General features: G+C 39.7%; 1 protein-coding gene across 2 annotated transcripts in view; it reads right to left on the bottom strand.

The window, feature by feature from the left end:
- Positions 1 to 5,799: 5,799 nt before the first annotated feature.
- The window catches only part of DENND1B (DENN domain containing 1B), a 151,048-nt gene continuing 134,507 nt past the window's right edge, over positions 5,800 to 22,340 (bottom strand). For both annotated transcript variants that reach the window (XM_077182083.1, XM_054638328.2), the window contains 3 exons: positions 15,604 to 15,683; positions 14,340 to 14,553; positions 5,800 to 13,119 (listed from right to left, as the gene is read on the bottom strand). In XM_077182083.1, the coding sequence (XP_077038198.1) occupies positions 12,568 to 13,119; positions 14,340 to 14,553; positions 15,604 to 15,683 (846 nt within the window). In that variant the 3' untranslated portion in view covers positions 5,800 to 12,567. The remainder of the gene's footprint in view (positions 13,120 to 14,339; positions 14,554 to 15,603; positions 15,684 to 22,340) is intronic.

A 22,340-nucleotide genomic window follows, 5' to 3' on the forward strand; every position in this document is an offset into this window, starting at 1 on the left:
CTATTGCAAGATGTCACAGTTGAATGAATGGATGGGGCTTTCATGCCCCACTGAAGCATGCACAGCCTTCAAACTACTGGCATGTGTCAAGATGCTGCAAAACCTAACATTTATAAAAGATACATCTGGTGTGCATTTATTGGGAGCAGAGTGAGGTCTTGTTTAAATTGCACACATGAATTTGATGTGGAGAGCGGGCAGCATCCCAAGCCTCACAGTAAAAGCATGTTTTTAACCTAAACTCCTCCATCTATAATGCAAGCCATGAGGTGTGAAGACCTCTTGCACAGTGAAAAGCCAGAGCATAAATTATGAATCAAGGCACAGGTGAAGTACTGAAGGCCAGGCAGAGGTCTCAATTCAGTTGTGATTTTTCTGAGTTTACATTCTTTCAAATTATATTTATTGGATAAAAAAATATCGGGAGATTTTAAATTGCAACCAATTTGAGTGGCTTTGTTGTTTTTGACTTGGTTTCACGAACCTTGCTTTTAATTTCTGATTTTATGAGGCCATGATTTTTCTCTCCCCAGAGACATTTGACAAAGCAATTCCTTCCCCAGCAATCCATCTAACATTGTCAAGCACCATGGAGACAGGCATGTCCAAATCATGGCTTTCAATCATCTATTTTGATCAGAGAAAAGCCACACGGGCCTTCATCTGGTTCCATGCTCCTCATGGCACCATTTGAAGCATGCCATTCTCCTCAGCTCAATATTGTGTGTGACCTTTCAGGTTCCACCTGTAGTTCCAGCAAAAGCTCAATTTCCACTGGCACGCACTGTAATAACCAGCGCTGACAAAAATGTGTGTTTCCAATTTAAACCCACTCAGTTTCACTTGGCACCTGCACTAACCCTTCCTGGCAGCAGAGATTCGGCAGGAGCAGCAGCAGGGGAGGAGTGGGAGGGAAGGGCAGAGCAGGGCCACCCTAAGGCAATGTGACCATGGTGGCTGTGGCCCTTGTCACCTGTGCTGTGTGTTGGCAGTGCCCAGGCAGTCAGGGCATGGAAAGCCTCAGGGTACAGAGCTGCTTTCTGCCCCCCAAAATAAACAACTGAGTGTCTCCCACGCAGCTGGCGCACAGATAACAGGAGTTCTGCACAGGTAACTTCACAATTGTTAGGCAGATTAGGGAAGTGGAAATCTTCAGGGGAGACGTGACAAGTGTTTCCACACATTTTTGCTTGAAGGACAGAACAGTTTAAACAAATAAATGCAGCCTTAACTGCTTCTGATCCCTCCTCAGCAAGCAGGGAGAAGATGCCCATAAAACAAGCTGTGGGCATCCAGTGACACAGGGCACCCTGCCTGTACCACAGCTACTTTAGGACCAGCCAGGAGCCCAGGCATATTTTGGAGAAAAAAGCATCAGGCTCTCCTTCCTGGCTGCCAGCAGCACCACTGTGGGAACAGTGCTTCACACCTTGGCTACAAGGACCTAGAAACACCCACAAAGGAGCAACCTCGACCTAGATCCCAGTGACAAAGCAGGAAAAGAAGCAAACCAGAAGAGCAAGAGGTGCCCTGCTCCTGTTCTTCAGTTTCTGGCAGTGCATCCTCATGTGTCAGTGACTGCAGCTCTTCCAGAGATTTAAATATTCCTGTGGCCACAAGTGAGGGTCATTTAAAGCAAACCAGCAGTTGGAGACTTTCTTTCTGGAATGTATAAAACCTCAATGTTCAGTTGAACAAGCCCAGTGCCAAGCCTTTTCCTCCAGTGGGATCTGTGGCAGATCATAGACTACTGTAATAAACCTCACCCCAGGGAGAAGGAAGCTCCAGCAGGTTTTTGCATGAGAAAAGAGCCCAACAGAGGAGATGCAGATCTGCCTTTGGGGGTGGCCCAGTGCTAGCACAAATGATTAAACCAGTCCCAGAGAAGATCATTCTGCTTCAGAACTATGGGTAACTGTGAGCACTGGCCAGAAAAATATGTGGCTGCGCTCAGGACCTGCACAGACTGGATTAGTTTGTGTTTGTCACTCAGTCCTGGGATGTATTTTTCTTGTGTAGCCTGCTTCAGATGTAGAAATTGCTTGTCAAATTTTCTGACGTCGGGGAGAAAAGAAGGGGAAAAAATCAATTACACAAATACTGGTCTGTTGACATTTAAAATGAGACGATGATGAGCATAAAAAGAAAAAGGTTAAAAAAAAATCCTGGGCCAGCAACCCAAAGGACCAAAGACAAATCACAAAATAGGATGCAACTAATTAGGCTGAAATGCCAACAATGTTCAGGATATCGTTCAGAGGATCTGTGGTGTCAGACTGCTGCCGTGACCCCCAGTACGAATATGCCAAGGGGAAATGTAGAATAGGACTGAATCAGATAAGTTAAATACAAATATTTTAAAATGACATTTTAATTTCTACCTCACCATTTTAACATTTTCGAAATTGTTAAATAAGCATGTCGCCTATTCTCAGAGCAGGCCAAATGTCAGATGTTTGTATGTATTATTCAGCTGAACATTTTAGGTACATAATCCTCCTCATTGCTAAACAGGTGGCACTATATTAACAGGTTATTTTCTCAAAAGGAGCAGTGAACAGAACACTGCTGACTCCATGCAGTGGTGTATTACTGAATGTGGAGCCAATGCAAGGATGGAACTGAGCTGAGGTCTGAAGGCAGGACAGAACTTTCTGCTGGAGCTACCACTTCTAAAGCACATCTCAAGGCACAGTACCACAATTTAGTTGAGTTATTCACAGAATTATACACAGCTGGAGAACAAACTTTTGTAGGCAAGTGATTGTGTAAGCTGTACATGACAGAGTACATCTCTACTGTGTCTCATCCAGGAAACTGAGTAGTTTAGGACTTAACAATTAAAAACACATAACAGACCTAATAGGAAAAGCCTTGCAACCAAGTTTAGTAGATTTCTTGTGGGCCACACTGTACCTTTCTTTTTCAGAGTTGTATGGTGGAGGTTTGTGGCTGCTTTCTTCCCAATCTTTCAGTGACAATTATTTGAGAGAAGAAGTGAACCCAAAAATAAAAAATCAGTGGAGCAGTACACCATCAGGAGCCCAGCCCTTCAACTTTCAGAAGGAATGTGAAACAGGCAGTCACAGAAAGGAAATAATATACAGCCCATAGCATATTCCAAATGTGCTTCCCAAACTTTGCTTTTAGAACTAGTACTTGTTTATGTTTCATACATGATTTCCAACAGGATTGACTGCCTCTGGGCTTTTGAAGTGCAAGAAGCTGTTAGCATTTTTTTTCTGACTGGTGAAAATCTGCAGACAGACTCTACTCTGCTTTATCTGAATACCAGCAAACCCACAACAACACTCCGGGCATTGCTTAGGTTTTTGTTGTTGTTGTTGTTATTGCTTGTCACATCAAATAAAAATCTAAATCCCTGAATTTGATAAAGTTATTTTTCATTTTGTGAACATGAGGTTAACACACAGTGAGTTCTGGAATGAAAATGAAATGCTTTGCCCATCATTCAGGATCGGCTGCAGCTGCACTGTGTGAAAATGAGTTGCAAGAGCAATTCTCATCTGCTTTTGAAGCACAACCAAGAACTTACTAATGAATAGGAGAATCTTTCATTTCTCCTTCTAAGTAAGTCCTCAGTAAATCGGTGCTTTGAGCTGCATTTTTCCCTCAAATGACACAACTGCTAATAGACAAGCCAGCTTTGGTACCATGGGGCTGGTACCCCAAACCCCTCTGAGTTTTCAGACACTTGGTACTGTATTGACAGGAAGAGTCCTGCTGCACCATCTGTGGAAAATCTGCCCACTTAACTTAGACTGCCTTTTGGTACTACCTTCTCTTTTTCAGTCCTTTCTCATTCTTGGGCTTGAAAGAACCCAACTCAAACATCCACAGAAGGCAAGTTGCAACCATACTCCCAAATGCCCTGAGATAAAAACTAAGGAAATCAGGTGAACTTTACCTGAAAGACTTCATAGCTCCCTGCTCCTTCAGCAAAGATTCTCTTTATAAAGTCTTCAATGGACTCAATCTGGACCTACAACAAAAAGTTCATTTTCATAGCTATCATTTTAACAGCTGAATTTCAACACATCTACTGGAAAATCAAAGGAATGACTACAAGATGTGCCATGCTAATCTAGCAATGAGGACCCCTTTGCTACCACACTTCACAGCTGGTACCACACTGCTGGCTGCAGTAAGCTAGCACAGATCTAACAGCAAGTGTTAAAATCACACCCTCATTGTTTTGTATCAAGATAATTTGTAGCTTTCTCATCAGTTTGGACTGACTGTATAAATATTGAAACCATAGTGTCTATGGTTTGCCTGCATAAGGTATCAAAATGCCTTTAATATAGAAGAGTGAATAACAGATTATACTGCATAGCCATTCAATGGCAAATTCCGGCTGAATTACAGCGATACACCTGAACTACATTAAAAAGCTTCTGTGAGAAGCTTCCCCCATGTCTGATGGGCATGGGATGGCAATGCCAGCCAGCTCCAGGACAGATCCATGGCTGGCCAAGGCTGAGCTGATTAGCCACAGTGGCAGCACCTCTGGGATAACATAGTCAAGGGGGGAAAACACCCTGTGCAATAAATAGCAGCTGAGAGAGAGGAGAGAGAGTAGGAGAAAGCAGCAGCTCTGCAGACACCGAGGTCAGTGATGAGGGAGGGGCAGCAGCTGCTCCAGAAGATGCTCCAGGAGCTGTTCCAAGTGCCAGAGCTGCTCCAGGAGGTGCTCCAGAAGGTGTTCCTGGTGCCAGAGCTGCTCCAGGAGGTGCTGCAGGTGCCAGAGCAGAGATTCCCCTGCAGCCCCTGGTGCAGCCCATGGTGAGGCAGCTGTGCCCCTGCAGCCCAGGGCAGTCCATGGGGGCAGAGATCCACCCCCAGCCCATGGAGGAACTCCTCCATGCTGGTGCTGGGGAAGAGTCAGGAGCCCTCCCCTGAGAAGGAGGGAGCAGCAGAACCCAGCCAGGGTCACCTCACCCCTTCCATGTCCTTTTTCTCCCCTAAGTTACAGATAAAACCTACCTTCATTTTGCTCCCACCTCCCTGGAAGCCAAGAGGTGCTTTGTGCAGCAGCCTCTCCCCAGAGCAGAGGGAGGGGATGAAGGCAGGGCACAGCTGTGCCAGGGGCTCACACAGGGCCACCAGGTGCCAGAGGGGCTGCAGCCAGGCCCAGGGGAGCAGGGGCTGTCCAGATTTGTTAAAGGGGAGGCCCCAGCAGCTCTCAGCAGCGCAGTCTGACCCTCAGCAGATCCCACCACAGCTATCACAGGAGGTCAGGCAGCCCTCCTCCCTCCCAGCAGGATCCCCAAGAGCTCTATGGGAATACTTGGCTAAGCAGTACAAAAATACTTGCTGAGATCACAATTATTATTACCTTTTTTAACATCTAATATGAAAGGTTCAAACCAGAGAACCCATCAATTATTACTGTACCTTCTTGCTTAATTCTCCTTAATATGTTGATTTCTTGACTATGAAAAAAGATAATATACCTACTTCTTTGGCAGTAATTTGAAGATCTAGAGCCCAAGAAAAGCTGTTTAACAAAAAAGAATTATTAGCTAAGATTTTTAAAAGATTCAAAATATCACTGGAAATTCAAAGGACATCAACATTTAACATTTGCACTAATCAACTCATTATTGCATTCAAGGAAACACATTTTGCTTTCTCTATATTTGAGAAAATGAAATGTTCATTCAATGGAGAAAAAATTCCAAACTAATACTGGATCATTTCAATCTTTATGCCTGATAAGCATGAAAATGCTCCTCAGATCAACCCATCAAACAAGAACCTGCATCACCCAAAGAATTTGGATATTGTTAAATTTTATTTTATAGTACAGTGTTGGGCACTTTACGGTCACGTGGAATTCACCAAAAACTTCTACTGATGCCACAAACTTTGGAAGGAAAAAGAAAAAACAAACCACAGCACACATCACAGCTCACTTAATACATCTAGACAGTGCACTACTCACAGTAGTCTAAGGTCAGAATTACAGTTCTCAAGATGACTTTGAACAGTAGTCCAGAAGGTGCAAAAGCATGGAGTAAATTTGGCTCCAGTTTTGTTAAAAGGTCAGTAACTAACTAAATTTTCAAAACTGTAAGGACAATGCTGGTTGTTTGGTGTGTGAGTTTTTTTAATCTCAAAATTATCAATAAAATCTCAATGTATCCTGTACTTTATGCCTCTCTTTTAAGTATTAAAGATGCACAATAAGGGACATTACAGGGAATAGTTTTCAAGGGTCACCAAAAAAATGTTATAAAAAAAAAATTAGAAGCATCAAGATTACATGGTGTTGCTTTGTTCCATGTCGAGGCATTTCTCATCATATCTGGCATAGATTTAAAATTAACAAACACAAACTGACAGTTTGCCAAACATCTAAGCATTTTAAATTGCTCTTCCTCCTCAAAAATCATGAAGTAACAGATGTGATGTGCATGTGTGCAAGCTGCACCAAGATTAGCTCTTCCACAGTGCTTTATTGCCTCATTCAAGTATATTAATTTAAAGAAGGTCTCAAGGAAAATCAAAGGTTAAAAGAAAATGTACATCAATATACAAAGAAATTAATTTACAAAAACTTAACAGGATACTGGCAACATTAGTAGATGTTTTAAGTAATGACTTATGATAATTATGGATGTCACAAACTAAATTCTTGTGGTCATTGCTGGTCCTGGTCCTGAAAAACAGTGCTTAACACCTCACCTTTTTTATGATTAACAAGTGATCAAAGCATAAACTAAATATCATAAATTCTAAGAGTTATCCTTACTTTAATTTAACCAGGTTTTACTTTTAAGAGTTACCTGCAACTACTGGTATGTGAAAATTGGCTTAGGCCTTATTATTCCTACAGAATGTGACATCCACAATCATTCCCAGTCACTAGAAATATACATTTGCCTCATTAGAATAGATTTCTTCATGTTTTTATCATACAACTGTATTTCAAAGTTACACGTAATTTTACACATTTCTAAAAAATACAATTTCATGAGTCTGCTTGAAAGCAGATGTGCACTACTAAATTACTTTGAAACAAGGGGTAATATTGCACAAAATTCAGTGAAGATTTGAAAGTCAACACATTTCCCCCTTCCAACCACGTTGCTCCCGTATTTTTAACAGAAAGAACATTAATTCACACAGAATCATAATAAATGTCAACATACTTGAACTCAACTTATTTTCCAAATGCTAATACTGTTACTGGATTCTAAATACAGGTGTTGTTAGTATTGAGCTAAGTAATAGTACATTTTAATTGAGTACCCTTTTCTACAGTACACCTTGGAGTAACTTCCAGCTGTGTTACCTGCTTCATACCCCAGCCCAGCAGGGGATGGCAATGGCCCTACCAGCTATGTGGGTTGTGGATGTCCCTCTAGACTGAGGTGGCTGTGGACTCACCAGGAAACTCTAAAAGAATAAGTGAAGCAGATTTCAGAAAGACCTGTCAAGTACTTTCAACTGGCCACTGACTGAACTGTGGAACAGACATTACAAAATGGATCAAGGGAGGTTTTGCACAAACCAACCATATCATCCCTTTCCATTCCTTTAGTTTCAACACCCTGAGGACCATGAATTCTAGACCAGCTGTGGTCCATGCTCCTGGGGTGAAGATGAGGACATGTTCTCGTCAGCTCAGATTCTGCTAACAAGCAAACAGAGACACACATGCCTAATGGCAGCAAAGAAGTTACTGAAGACAAGTCATACCACTATTCATATTGGTTTTGCTGGTGCAGTTATTTCTACATTCATTCTTCAAAGATTTACTGCAATACCATGGGAACAGACAGCCTTCACCATCCTGAGCTTTGCAATACAGAAGCTGTTTATTAGCCACATTTGTTTAGCCTGAAATTTCAGGCTGTTGGGAATAATACACTGGCTAGAGTCTCACAGCACCTGGACTAGAGGCTGGTGCCAAGGCAGGAGATGCTAACTTGGAAATAAAGCTCCTCTTGAGCTCTCCCTGAGGAGTCAGGGAGGTCCATGGTTAGGGGTTCTTCCTGCAGGACAGGGTACAGTCAGGATCACACAAGGGGCATTTGCAAAAGGGCCTCATGCTGGCACTTGATTATTGCATGAAATGTTTCTTTGATGACTTACATGCATAGAGAAAGTATTTTAGATGCTCCTAGCAATTCTATTAGACAGCTGCACCAACAAAACATTGTTCTGTAGAACTGAGTATCATTGACTGCAGGTGGATAAGGAGAAGCTGTTTTAAACACCTGGGTTAACTGTTCTTTTGCCTAGACTTTACACTGGTTACAAGAACACGAGGTTGTAAACTAGCTCATCCTAAAACCTGAGAAGACATCTAAAACAGAATTTTAAGGTCTAAAACACTCTTCTAATAGATTGGGTGGGATTTTCAGAAGCACCCAGCACTTGTCTAAAACTCTGCCTGAAGTCTGTGTTACAATGCCTGAGAGGGGACTTCAGCCAGCACTGAGAGTTTCTGATGATCCCACCCAAACAGCAGCAGCACCACTGAAATGCTAAGTGACAAGGAAGGGTTCAGTCGACAACTTCTATGACAACTTCTACAACTACATTTTTTCTTCAGAACAAGTCTATTTTTCAGAACTACATGATGCCCAAAAATGTGAGATGGAAGAGCAAACCACTGCCTATTCTACACAGACTGCCCTCTGCATGCATAGAGGGTGGGTAGGGATCACCTCTGCATCCATAGCCCTTCCCTGGTATCTGCAGTTTTCCTCGTTTCATCTCTACACACGTGAATGGGAAGGCTCTGACTGGGACAACATATTATCCATTCTGCAAATCCCACAGGGATTTAACTCCACAGGCAGCATTACTTTTACCTACAAGACTGAGCTGGAAGCACTGTAACTGAGTTAGAACTGAAATCTGGAATTCTTCCAAGTTACTGTCTCTCCTGTGGACTTCCAGGCTCTGCTTCACCACTCTGCACTGGAACAATCCAGGAATCCCTTTGTCTTTCCACTGCCCTTACTTTTTCCTCCCAAACCAGATGAGTGATACGGCTCATTTTAGGCAGACATCTATGCAAAATAAATGCAAAAATATTAATCTTGAGTCCTGGTTTGACTTTCAACATCGGAAATTTGTTCCTATGTGTAACTAACAGACCAAAAAGCTTAATCAAATAACCTGGTATCTCCCTTAAACAGGAGAAACAGGAGGATTTTTGAGATCCTGAAGAAAAGACATGCCTCTGAAGAAGACCACAGGAGCTCTGACTGAGCAGAATTCAGTTCTCACCAGAAGCTGGTGATCCATGTTGATGATTTTCAAAGACACTAGAAGGATTTCCACAACTAAAAAGCATACAAGTATAAAACTTGCAAAGTACTGGACCTGGAAAATTTATCTTAATATAGAACCCACTGTGGTACTAAAAATATGGCATATGTAGCCAATAAACAATTTTATATTATCACAAGGACAGAGAACAAGAGTGTTGAACCAGAAATATCAGTTTGGACTCTTATCTATTTGGTAACTGGCAATTCTATTCAAATAAGGCACAAATATTAGCCTTTTTAAAAGATCACTGATAGTAAGTGGAAAAGATCCTATATATTACACAGTAAAAAATGTACCTACAGTTAAAATCAACATATATATAAGACAAAGCTATTTCTGAACCCATACAAGGTTCAAAACCAAAAAAGACATATTATTAATGATTGTAAACAAACTATGAGCTTTGTAAATAGTAAGGAAACAATGCAGCATAAGCACAGAAACATTTTGACTGAAATTAAAATAATTCTAAATTGAATGTTACATCTTCTATTAAATCTGTTTACTTCTTTTCTGCCTGCATTTTCACTCCATGAAGCAGTGAATTATTACTACAATGCCTCAATTTTGAAAGATTCCACTATCAAACTTTCAATTTTATGATCCTTATAAAAACTTAAGAATACTGGCAGTCTCACATGGCTTCCATATTTATTCCACAAAGGTGAAAATGGAACAACCTATGTGATCATTTGTTCAGTATCAAACCCTCATGTAAAGCCAGTAAGATTTATGCCTGTATTAGACAGTAAGTTTTGAAAACCATTTTCTGGCAGCATTCCTGGACTTAGGTGTTTGATGGTTTTTAAAGTAATAATGGCCATAATTTCTGGGTTTTTTTCTATTTTCTTCCTTAAAACATTGATACTGTTTACTAACTTTAATAAATGAAGGAAACAAAGCAACTTAGATTGCACCATGGATAGAAACATCACGTGAAGTGCAGAGGAAAGGAAAATTTGAACTTTGAAATTCTCACCACAAAATGCAAGGAGATGAATGAGAAGGAGTGAGAAGTGCTACAAGAACCAAAATCTGTGTATTGCCTACTGCAGCACCATGCTTGGGCAATGTTTACTACCCACAAGGGAGAAGAATGCCCTCAAGTCATTAATGCCAGCTTTAAACAATGAACCATCAGGTTGCTCTGGAACTTTTTCATCTGAACAGCACATGAGCCACTTGGCTTGACCCACTTGGAACACTGAGAGTGAAGATTTTAATTATTTTTATGATACTTTTGATTTCTAATAGTGCAAAATATTTTGCCAAGTAACATTTTTTGTTATTGCAAAAGTTCACAACATATCATGTTGATGCACAAGAGGAAACCAAAGAATAAACAAATAGTTTGGAGTACAGAGTTCTGGATGTACAACTGCTAACTCTGGAACACTGAGATTCTCCAGCAATGCAGATGCCCTCCAGAATGTTCATGGCTTGATCAGACACACATATTTTGGCAAGATTTTCACTTTTACTATGTTTTAGCTTTGTTGCACTGATTAAAAAAAGTTAATTCTGGAGGCTCATCCTCAGTGGCAAGTACTGGCCCAGCCCTTCTCATTCTGGAGCAAGATGAAATTTATGAAATTTTGCACTAAGCCCAGGTCTCACTCTACTGAGCCTCTCTGGTGAGATTCCAAACAGTGCCTCTGCCATGCCATGGAGCAATTCCCTTAGGTCAGCTACCTTGTAAGAAAGCAGCCAAAAACCCCCTTTCCATTTGTGTCAGGAAATGGAAAATGAATTAATAAATCTCAGTGAGGCAACTGATATGAAACTCTGCTACAAACTACTATTAAGGTACTAAAGTACAATCTGATCCAAATACCAACCCCAGGAATGTGTTCATTCAGGTCTAGGCTGAGATTAACAGAAATCATTCATGACAAAGAGGGAAAGAAAAAAGGTTTCATGACTTAGAAGAGCAGCAGAACATTCTTCTCAGGCAGAGTTCCTTTTATACCCATGTGCTATTTCTACCAACTTTACCACAAATACCCCTAAAAGCTGACAATTCCAGTCTGCTGAAACTGATTAAATGTCTCTTCTGTCCTAAGCTGTTGGGGTATGTATGGTGAGATGGAAAAAGAAAAGACAAAGAAAATTTTAAAAATTAAAGAGCTGCTTCATAGAGTATCAAAAATGTTCAGACTTTAAACATCCAAATATTTGTCAGGAATACTGCCAGAAGGAGGACAAATTCTTGTTCTAAATACATTATACATCAGGACCATTTAGTCTTCTTCACTGAATTTAGAAGGAAGTTTTTGGTTGTCCAACTTGACTAAAATGAGAGTTGGACATGTGCAGTCTCAAACTGAATCTATAAATTTTGCTTTCTAGTGTTACAAATCAGGCACAAATTAGTTTTCCAACTATTAAACTGCAGAAAATAAAAAAATAATATAAATCTATCAATTCCACTTACACTTTCCTTTCTGAGAATTTTAGGTGAATTAGTCTACCTAGGGAAACTGATAATGTGTTTTTAAAGTGTCTTAGTTGTAAACAGAATAATAAACGTCACATTATAATTCAGCACTTCATGTACTTTATAGAAGAGAGAAAACCACGTGCTACCTTTTTGAAGTCTGGAAGACAGAGCCACAGTTTTAGTCTGGAGTAAGTTCCAAGTTATAGTCACAAGAAATTCCTTAATCTATAAAAAGTCTCCTTTCCTCCCCCCACCTTTGCTGAAGCAAATTCCTGCCATGGAAAATCATTATTGCTGTTTTGTAGATTTGCATTCATCTTCTAAGACAGTTAAACCCCTTCTCAAAAGATTAAGGCAATTATTATTCATTACAAATATTAACATTTGTACATTTCAGACAAATCAGATTGCTTGGTTCATTTCATGCTAATGGGATTAACATAGTACCTTCAAAACCTGGCTACCTTTAGGTGACACCCTTGGCTGCTTAGAGGAAGCAAATGCTAGGAAGCACCATACACTTGCTGTATTTTAAACATAGAGACTAACTAGTACCTGATTTGAGAGTGCATTCATACATTTAGTTCCATTTCGTGGACCTAACTACAGCCAACAAATGAACTGAGTAAACGTAGAAGCGGATGTCCAATGGCAGAAAATGCATACTCAACTGAAGAGAATTATTTTTATAACTGAAGATCTCTTATTCCTTTTCATTTTTTTGGTTATCATCTTATATGGAGTTACATGGAGTCCTGAGTAGTCTCCCTTTAACATCTGATGGGAGTCAAGTTTCTCTTTTCATACTTTTCTTACGTTTTATTTCCACTCCTACTGCTGGATAAGCTATCCTTTGAAATATTTAAACCATAGTGAAAAGCAGAATTCAGTTTACATAATGACACCACTTCTTGAAGAAGTCCACCTTCTTCTGGAGTTTCATCTCCTTCCTTCCCACCTTTCTCCCAAGGGACCAGAATAGATGGCTGTTGAGCAAGACCTGCTGGGAGCTGATCTTCTGAGGTATTGCTTAGTGTTTCATTAGGCTTTGCATCCTGACAGGAAGAGAAGCCTGCTTTGAAACTTTCTAGGGAAGTAAACTGGGCACTTGGTCGTACTGGAGACAGGGATGTCAAACTAGTGGTCTCCATCTTGTCAGTAGTAAAGGTTTTGCCACTCTTTGCTTCTTCCATCCTTGAGAGAGATTCTCTCTGGCCACCAGAAGAAACTTGCTTCCTTGGTGATGGGGGTAGCTGCTTCCCATGGAGGACACTGTCATCCTGGCCAAGGTTCCACTCTGCCTGGTCATTAGCACTGCTGCAGAGCAGGGTAAGGTTGCTCTCACTAGGTGCATTTGACTTGTTCTGAAAGAAAAAACATGTGTTCATAGTTAATGTCACAAGAAACATCTCTACACTGGTATTTTTGAAACACAAGTACTGGAAGGGATTTCGTATGTTCCTAAATCATGGATTCCCTTTGGGGCTCAGCGTTACAAAACAACTATCCCAGACACAATGCAAGGCCAAGTGTTTTTACATTTCCTCACAGAACACTGTCTCTTAGCCTAAGGACTGCCTCTGGTACCACAAAGAGGAAGGATTTCTGTCTCCTCTGTCCATTCAGTCTTGGCACAAGCAGTTTTGACAGCGAACAAAGACACACTTTTCTCGTTTGTACCCATAATATGAGAGAGAGGGGGACTAAAACTAAAACCAGATGGCATTTCCTCTTTGCTTCAGTAATTAATTATACCAATTTTCAATATTAAAGTTTTTTGGTCAAACAAAACCGGGCATTTTATTAATCTAACCCCTGTGTGACACTCATAATATAAAATTTTACAAGCTTTATAAATATTTGCATCAGTATTTGCTGCTCCAGTAACAAATCTTCTACTATAGGATCCCTTTCAGCAAAAGTAAGTGTTGGACAGCTGACATGCGCTGGAATTCAAAAACACTAAGCTTTTTTGGCTAATACCACAGCAGTGACTTGGTGAAAGTTTTAAAACTGTAGGCAAGCAGTGTGTTTACACTAAAGGACCAGTGCAACTCTACCTAAAATAAGAACAAGGAGCCCTCTTAGAAAACTCTGGAGTACTATTCTAGCAGTGTTTCAGGTGCAATTACCACCTGGATCCCATGACTTAAATCAAGAAGGAAATATCATCGTATCACTATGACTAGTCTCAGTCTACAAGGTGAAAAATGCCTTTTAAACCACATTAAAAAATCCCAAACCAGCTCAAGGCATATCAGATTTAACAGAAAAAAATTATAAATATAGTATTAAACTATTTGATTAAGTAAATTACTATACTGTTCACAGCTCTCTATGTGGTTACTGCTTTAAGGAAAAATATGCTCCAAGATGACTTAGTAACCTGGAGAATTTCTTGGCTGGTGAAAAACCATCATGCAGTGGCCAGCATGAGTGTACTGTTATACAGCCCTAGGAAGAGACATCAGCAATTCTAAGAACTGTGCTGCAGTGTCTGAGCTGTATGTTGTTCATTCCACAAGTGCAGGATTCCACTGTAAATGGACCTGGGTTGGTTTTCAAATGAAAGGAGAAGACTAACCTCAGTCTTGTAATCAATGTCATCCATTGATCTGAAGAAATCCAGGCTCTTTGCTCCTGAGAGTTTTCCTTGATCTGAACTGTGTGTGCTCAGCGTGTCCAGAATCTCTCCAAGCAAGTCCATTTCTCCTTGATGATGAGTTATTCCAGTTTCACCAGAACCATCACTATCATAAAAGTAAGCAGAAGCTTCTTCACTGTCCTCTGATGATAACCTGAAAACAAAACTTTTCCATCAGATAGAAACATAAAAGCCATTTCATTATAGCCACTTCTGAAAGGACATAGGGGAATACATTTCAAGAGCTCTGAATGGGAACATCAACCTGGAATATCTTTCTACTCAAGAATTTTCCTGAGCACAGATATATGGCATTGATGGAGATGCAGTTACCATTAGCTGCCTCCTAGCCTAGCCAAACATTTTGTTCTAGTGGCAAGACTGCTACTGCTACTCTTCCTCCATCACATGGGCAGATTTACTGAAGTACTGCCTATCTGCAAGGACAACTGGTGCTTTTGTCTCTTATTTCCTTTCTTGTTCATTGCAATATCTTTACCTCAGACCCCCATTCTACCATGGTCTTTTTCTATCTCTGTCTATCAGTACTGCTACAAAGGCTGTTTTTCATGGCCCACTGTTTTCATTATATCCTTTTAACATTTCACTAGCTTCATCTTCCCTACTGTATCACAGCTTAAACTGCTTGATTTTGCTTTCAATGTCCTTTCTGGTTTATATCCAGATGTTCATCATCAAAAATCAACTCCTCAATTCAGAAAACACCTCAATTCAGCTTAAGCCTCAAGTTACACGTTTCTTTTAGTTCTCATATAGGAAGACCTCAATATAAAATCCCCAAGACATTATATGTCTTTCAGACACTTCAAAAAATGTCCCATTGTCAGGGCTACAACACAAGCCTTAAAGAATAGATTGGCTGAGGTCACTCCCCACCATGTTGATGAATATTTTGCTGTTTCTTTGTGTATTTCTTTGTGTATGTAGTCTTTTTATCTGGAGGCTGTGAAAACTGAGGATTATGTCAAGCTCTTCTGGACACTATAAATAATGAAAAGATATAATAGCCTTTCCCTCTTTTTAAAGCAGATTTAAATCCTAAACTACTTGACATTATCTAGATCAAGAATTGAGCTAGCAGCCTGGACAGGAGAAAAATGTGTCACTTGAACTCCACTTTGCTGAATAACACTTGTTACCCTCTCTGCTATACATACATAACCCATCCAGACAGGCTTCTTACTTGCTTGTTCTCTCAACTTCATCATCTTCATCTTCATCCAAGGTATCATCCTGGTTACTGAGGCGCTGGTTGAAACGAGTCTGGAGGAAGGACAATTAACATTATAATTCTGTTTATTTTTTCTGTTTCAGCATTACTTATCTGGAGACCAGCTGCCACTTTACTCATTAGGGTTTCTGAGCACTTGCTGAGAAAAACCACATATTGATCAAATCTTGTAAAGGCTGCTCCAAGTCCTCAAGCATCACCAATTAAAGAGAACCATTTCTCTTCATGGCCCCCCTTCCTTATTTATGCAAAGCCTGGTGTGCCTTATTATTTATGCAAAGCACTGATTAGCAGAAGACTGGATATTGGAGGAAAAGCATCACTCAAGTCTACCAGCTACCCTTTCTTGAAAGCACATCACAAAAAGCACCGTGGTTTAATACTTTCTGGTAGAAATATTTGCCAAGCTTTGGTTCATGTGGTCTACTGAGCATGAGGAAAAACTGACTTTTGAAGCAGCAAATACAAAGGAAGTTGGGAGTCTCATCATAAAGCTACATTTATGTTATGGTGCTGTACAGGATTGCAGAGTAAATAATATCCAGTTCAGGAACTTTGCACTAGGAATGCCTTTGTGCAGGATAATTTACTATGGATTACAATTAATTCCAACCCAGTGCACACTCAGAGCACCCCAAGAGGACTCTGCATGGTGGAGCTGGTATGCTGTAAATTCACACGTTTCTGTACAGAGTACTCACTTATTACATCACATTATTATTCAGCAAACAAAAATAGTCTAAAAAGTTCCACAATAATTGGAAAAAAAGTCTCTATCCTGACGAGAACATTTAAATCAGGAATTTTAATCACTTGTACTCTGCAAATGACTGTCTTCAGGACTATACAACTCTCATACTTGTTTTGTATCAAAAACTTTTTATATAGGAAGTTTAACTATACTGGCAATCAATGCACTGAAGATATTGTGAACCATGGATAACCACTAATAATTTAATTTAATTCCATATGGATGGAATTTTTACAGAGGGAAAACAGCATAAGCTAACTTTGAGGAAAATCATCCACAAGTAAGAAGTGCTACTGCCCACATCTCATCATGCAGTTCACCAAATGCCTAAACCTGCAACCAGCCCCTGATGGGGAAGAAATATGGCCTTAATTTCAGACTACAAGGAGCTTGAAAATCTCGTACTGTGAGGATTTCAGTATGTTACCTATTACAGATGTTGTCAGCGTTCTACAAATACCAGGACGCTCTCTGTAACTCCCCCCACCCCCCCATTATTTACAGGAATGTCTCAGAATTCACTCTTTAGAGACTGAGACATTTTTTCTGTTCAACAAGAGAGAATTTAATTAAAGCAGCAAGTTTTGATAACACTTTCCACAGTTCTTTGCCCTCAAAGAGGAAACACGTGGTTCTTTATGTGTTAAACCAAGTTAATAGTTGACGGAAAATGAGAGAATTATTAGAGTATTACAACCCATCAAACAACCCTAACTAAGATTCATTCTGAGCAAAAGGCATAGGATGGAATGCAGAGAAACAAACTATTTCTAACTCCTTCATATTTTTGTGAGTTCATAGTGTTGTTCCCACCATTGTTGCAAGCAATCACTCTCCTGTTGTAAGTAAAGGGAAGTGAATCCCTCTGGTAACTGATACTGGTGATTGGTTATCTTACTGATCCCTGTCACAAGCACAGTCACTGGTTCTGGTTTAAAAGTTGAAGCTTTAAGTCCTTATCTTCACTGGGAAAATTGAAATACTTTGATTTGGTAACACTAGAAATTTTGGTAACACAGAATTTTCCCCAAGAAAATTCTGACACGACATTCATTGTAATTCAAGCTCTAACCTGGAACTGGCTCCTGGAGGGCAAAATCCTGTCTGCCTCTCTCACTTTCTTTTGAATTGGCATCAAAATTAGATGTTGCCATCACATGTACTCCTACTAACATAAATATGAGATTTTGCAGGGAAGAAGATTTTTTTAAATGTTGAGAAGTTGCAGAAAACAAAATGGAAGCTGACACTTGTTCATCTGTAGAGGAATTAACTCTGCCAATGGAATAAAATTCTACAAGGTAACACTTGCTGATTTGCTGAAATAATAAATAATATTTCAAAGAGGACAGATATCAAGCTTCAAGAAAAAAAGGGGAAAAAAGGAAAAAAAGTTGTGTCTTTGACAAACAGGAGCTGAATAAAATTAAGTAGAATCAGCGAACAACGCAGGCATTGCAGTGACCCCTCAGAACATCAATGACCAGTAATATGCAAGTGTGTGAGTGAAAGTACGAATAATCATATAGAGAAATGTAACAGACAAGTTGATAAATCTAAAACCTCCCTCCAAAACAAGAACTCCTAGCTCCTGATGGTCAAACTCTTTGAAAAAAATATTTTTGTTACCAATTTAAATGATATGGGCTATACTATAAAATTATACAGGGAAACTTTCAACAACTAAACCAAATAAAATGGGATTTACATACAAAGGAAAAGATATGGGGGAAGGGAAGGAAAGGAAAATATCTGGCTGTAAATAACAACCTTCTCCAGCATTTACTGCTCTGTGAGCTAACCACGGAGACAACAAGCAACACATGTTTTTGAATAGGTGACTTTCCTTTAGGAGCTGTAATAAAAACGACTGCAAGGGAGGGGTATGTCCAGACTACTTTGCAAAGAAAGAAAAAGAAAGAAAGAAACCCTTAATAAATTTCAAAAGGAGAGCCATAAAACTTTTTCAATGCTCCGCTAGGCAAAGTGACAGAGTATGTGCACCTGCAAAAGCTGTCAGAGTCATTTAAGAAGTCCTTCCATTACTGACGTACCCTGCTGTTTGCAGTTATTTAAGCTTTTAATTTCTGTCTTTTCTGCATTTTGAAGTGTGTAACCTTTTTTATACCCCTTTATGAAAAAAGGACAGACTTCTGCTTCCTTCCTGATTAGCATTCTAATAACAACCAGACCATTTAAATTTATTACCACCAGAAATGATATGGCAACAGTCCTTTCTTGCTGCACCAGAACTTTATAAAGTCTTAATAGACTGCTGTCATGTTTATTTCTATAAAATAAAGGAACAAACTTCTTTAAAGTACCTGGTTGTTTTGCTTCTTCCAAACAGTTCTGCTTAGATATTAAATATATTACTTAATGTATTTACTTTATATCATAACAAGAACAGGGATTCAGCTTTTGCTGTTTCAAATTTCTCACATTTTCCTGCACATGGCATCTCTCATCTCGCTTGGAATGTAAGAGCTGAGCACACTTAAACACAAGCTCATGTTCTCCACAAGCTGGTGTGAGGCTATATATCCTTTTTTTATTCACCATATCCATCCTCTCTGGTTGCTGCCCTGCTTCAAAATCTCCTTCTGCAAGTAGTCTGCAGCCTATACAGACCTGATCCAATGCTGATCACTGAAATAAGGAAAATGAGCTAACAGTATAAATACAGTAGAACCAAATAAAGGGAGACTCAGTCCTTAAACTGTTCTCTTCTTCTTGCTGGTAGCCTCACAAAATGTACTACTTTGGAAAAAAAATGCCAAAATACATGAATGCGAAAAAGGATTTAAATGTAAGATGGTTATATTCTTGATTGGGCATGAAAGTCAATCTTTGAAATGTCAGCTTTTTATATAATGCTAGACCTTTCAGATGTCCAGCTTTTGGTAATGAGTGTGTATTGATTGATACTAAGGCAGGAAGTTTAACAAGGCTGCTGCTATTAATTACACTCAAAGTGAAAAACAAATAATCTTTTGATAAATGGCAGCACAAATACAATTTCACATTTACTGGCTACTCAATACATCAACACATATAAAGTTTCAAAAAAAAAAAGAAAAATATATCCCATGGTTTAAAACTGTGAAGTACTGCTTCCTTTTTCTTAAAAATTTAAAGATTATTCATTCAGCATGAGAAAAAATAAATAAAACCCCACTGTTATTTATTATTCAGTATTTTATTTTACCCATCCTCCTCTACAACCAAATCACAGACATAATTATGGCTCCATCCAGCAGGGAAGCAAAAGATCTTTCAATCAGACTTTCCAGTAAAGCACAACTTGTCGCCTTCCTTTCCGGTTAAACACTGTGACCTAAAGCCATGACTCACAGGAAGGTACTCCTCATTACACTCCCCCTGAGCTGAGACTGATGAAAGAAGAGGGAAAGCAGAGACAGAAAAGAAGTACAGATTCTAATCAAGAATGCTCTGATATCAGAAAACTGTCCTGGATATAAATTAAATAGATACTACCAGAAATATGTGTATGGGCACAGTGCTTTGAAAGTGCCAAGTACACTTTAATGCCACAGAGATCTCCAGTGACTATTGTACAGTTATAGGAAACCATAATACCTCTGCTGAGGTAGGATTTATTATAAGTACAGATGATAAATTTGTTGAGATACTTAGTCACAGATAGCACATGTAATTACTTTTGTTCTGAATTACTGTGGTGAAAAATGAACAAGCTCTCAGCTCCCTACCATTTATGCACACTAGACTCCTGAACCCAGGTATCATTTGAGAATTGTGTAATGCTTCTCTTCCTTTTTTACAATTAATCATGCTTCCACAAATATTTTTTCAGAATAGTTCTGTTTTGCTCCAAAACAACAAGCAACCTTCCAGTTTCCCTGCGGAATTGCAGCCCCTTTTTATCCTCAGGAAGCCTGAGGTCCCACACTGCCCAGAGTGAGGCACCAGCTCCCCACAGCCAAACCCAGCTTTTCTCAGTGGCACCGAGGATATTCTTAGCACCCCCTCCCGTTTTCAGCTGATGATGCACCGTGGCACTGTGCCACACACCATCCTGGCTGCAGGGAGTGCACCATCCCTCCACTTTCATTGGCAACAAGCACAAGTGTTAGTCTTTTCAAATAGGATGTGGAGATTTGCAGTGCCATTTGCAACAACCAAAGCCAGCAGCTCATTTTTTTTGTGCATGATTTTAAGAATCAGATTCACCAGGCAGAATTTGCAGTTACAAGAATGGAGAAATATATCACTTATTTTCCCTTTTCTGATGGTGATTAATGTCCTAATGTCCACTCAATGATTAGATGGACGGAATATTACAGAATGGAGGACTCAGAGGGTCACAGTGGACAGAAGAGCAGGAAGATAAGGGAGAATGTGTGTCAGAAAAGAAAAACTAATCAGTGTCCAAAGCTATACAAATGTTTATATGAACAAAACCAGAAAAAGGAACATGGATTTGAGGTAACAAGAAAGTCAAAAGATGTGGGAGTAACTCAGGTGCACAGTGTGGGACTTTAGTGAACCAGGACAGTTGTAAATCCAGTTTATTTGGCTGAAATGTGCTATTTGATACAATTCCTAAGCAGATAAAAGAGAGACTACTGGTTAAATTGATCTTTTGGGTAAAATGTGCATCATACCCTTACATCAGCAGAACTGTCTCATGCTACAGTCATTGCTGAGAGCACCAGTTGCTGATCACGTGTGACTTTCTCAGAGGAAAATCTATCAAAAATACATACATTAAAATGGACAATGTGGATGTGATGGTAAACACAAACACCCTACACATCCAGACCTCAGCAGCACCAGCCCTGTCCATCAGACCAATGGACTGTGGAAGATCCTATTTGAGGGAAGTGCCATAGGAAGCTTGAAAACAGACTAATCATATTTGCAAGGAAAAACAGACTGTGCCTTGGAAATACTGACTCTAAACACATTTCCACACTGCCTAGGATTCCAAGCAGAAGAATTAACAACGAGGAGTCCCTCCTCCTGTTTGACACCAGTAAGGGTCTTCTGCTCAACAAATAAGGTCTTTCTCTAAAAGGTGCTGTGGAATTTGGCTGGCACTTGGAGTTGGATGTTACTGATTTCAGCTATTTTTGGGCCCAAATTCGACAATTAGAAGCAAGACAGAAGCATCATCAGGATGCAATTGAGATTCTAGGTGGGCTGAGCTGCCCTTCAGTCATGCCCCTCTCTCCACTCACTGCAGAAAGAGCCTAAGGCAGCACTGCTGCTAACTGCAGCATTTCAGCAGTATCTAAAATTAGACAGGCTGAATCTGGACTCTCAGAGATGCTGAGATCCCTGCAGGAAAGGATTTTCCTGTTTCTTCTGTTTCTCCCTCCTTTTGCCTCCAGACAAACTTTTTTCATTAATTGAACTTCTTTATTCTTTTTTTTTTTCCATTTGTAGGAATATAGAGAGGAAGAAAATGCTAGGGAACATAGAGTATTAGAGCTGAAGATTTAGATGTAAAGTGGTGCTCTTCAAACCTTCAAGACACAGATTCCAACTGTTGTCTGATGGCTCTCCTGGCTCCCTGGTTTAGTGGAGCAAAACTCTGACTCGTGGAAGACAGAAGATACACAGCAAAAGAAAGTAAAAGATACCACTGCTAAATTAAGATGTCGATAAATTCTCCTGATGAAAAAATTAATCTGGTTATTTCAATTAAATTCTGAGGACAGAAAGGTTCACCCAGTTTGAAGATACTCTGTGAGAGAGCATTTTTCTCTGAGATTCTTCAGAGAAAGGAAACAGTGCTACACATACCAGTATAGTTCATTTGTTTGCAGAAGAAAGACCCTCTGAAAGGCTGCATTTCTATTTATTATAAAACTTAAAGAGGAGGGCTACAATAGCCAGGAAATGTATCTACAAACCTTTTGTTTGTATAAATTTTTCTTTGAGTAGGATAAAT

The sequence above is a fragment of the Agelaius phoeniceus genome, chromosome 8 (genome assembly GCF_051311805.1).
Source record: "Agelaius phoeniceus isolate bAgePho1 chromosome 8, bAgePho1.hap1, whole genome shotgun sequence".
In the NCBI taxonomy this organism is placed as follows: domain Eukaryota; kingdom Metazoa; phylum Chordata; class Aves; order Passeriformes; family Icteridae; genus Agelaius; species Agelaius phoeniceus.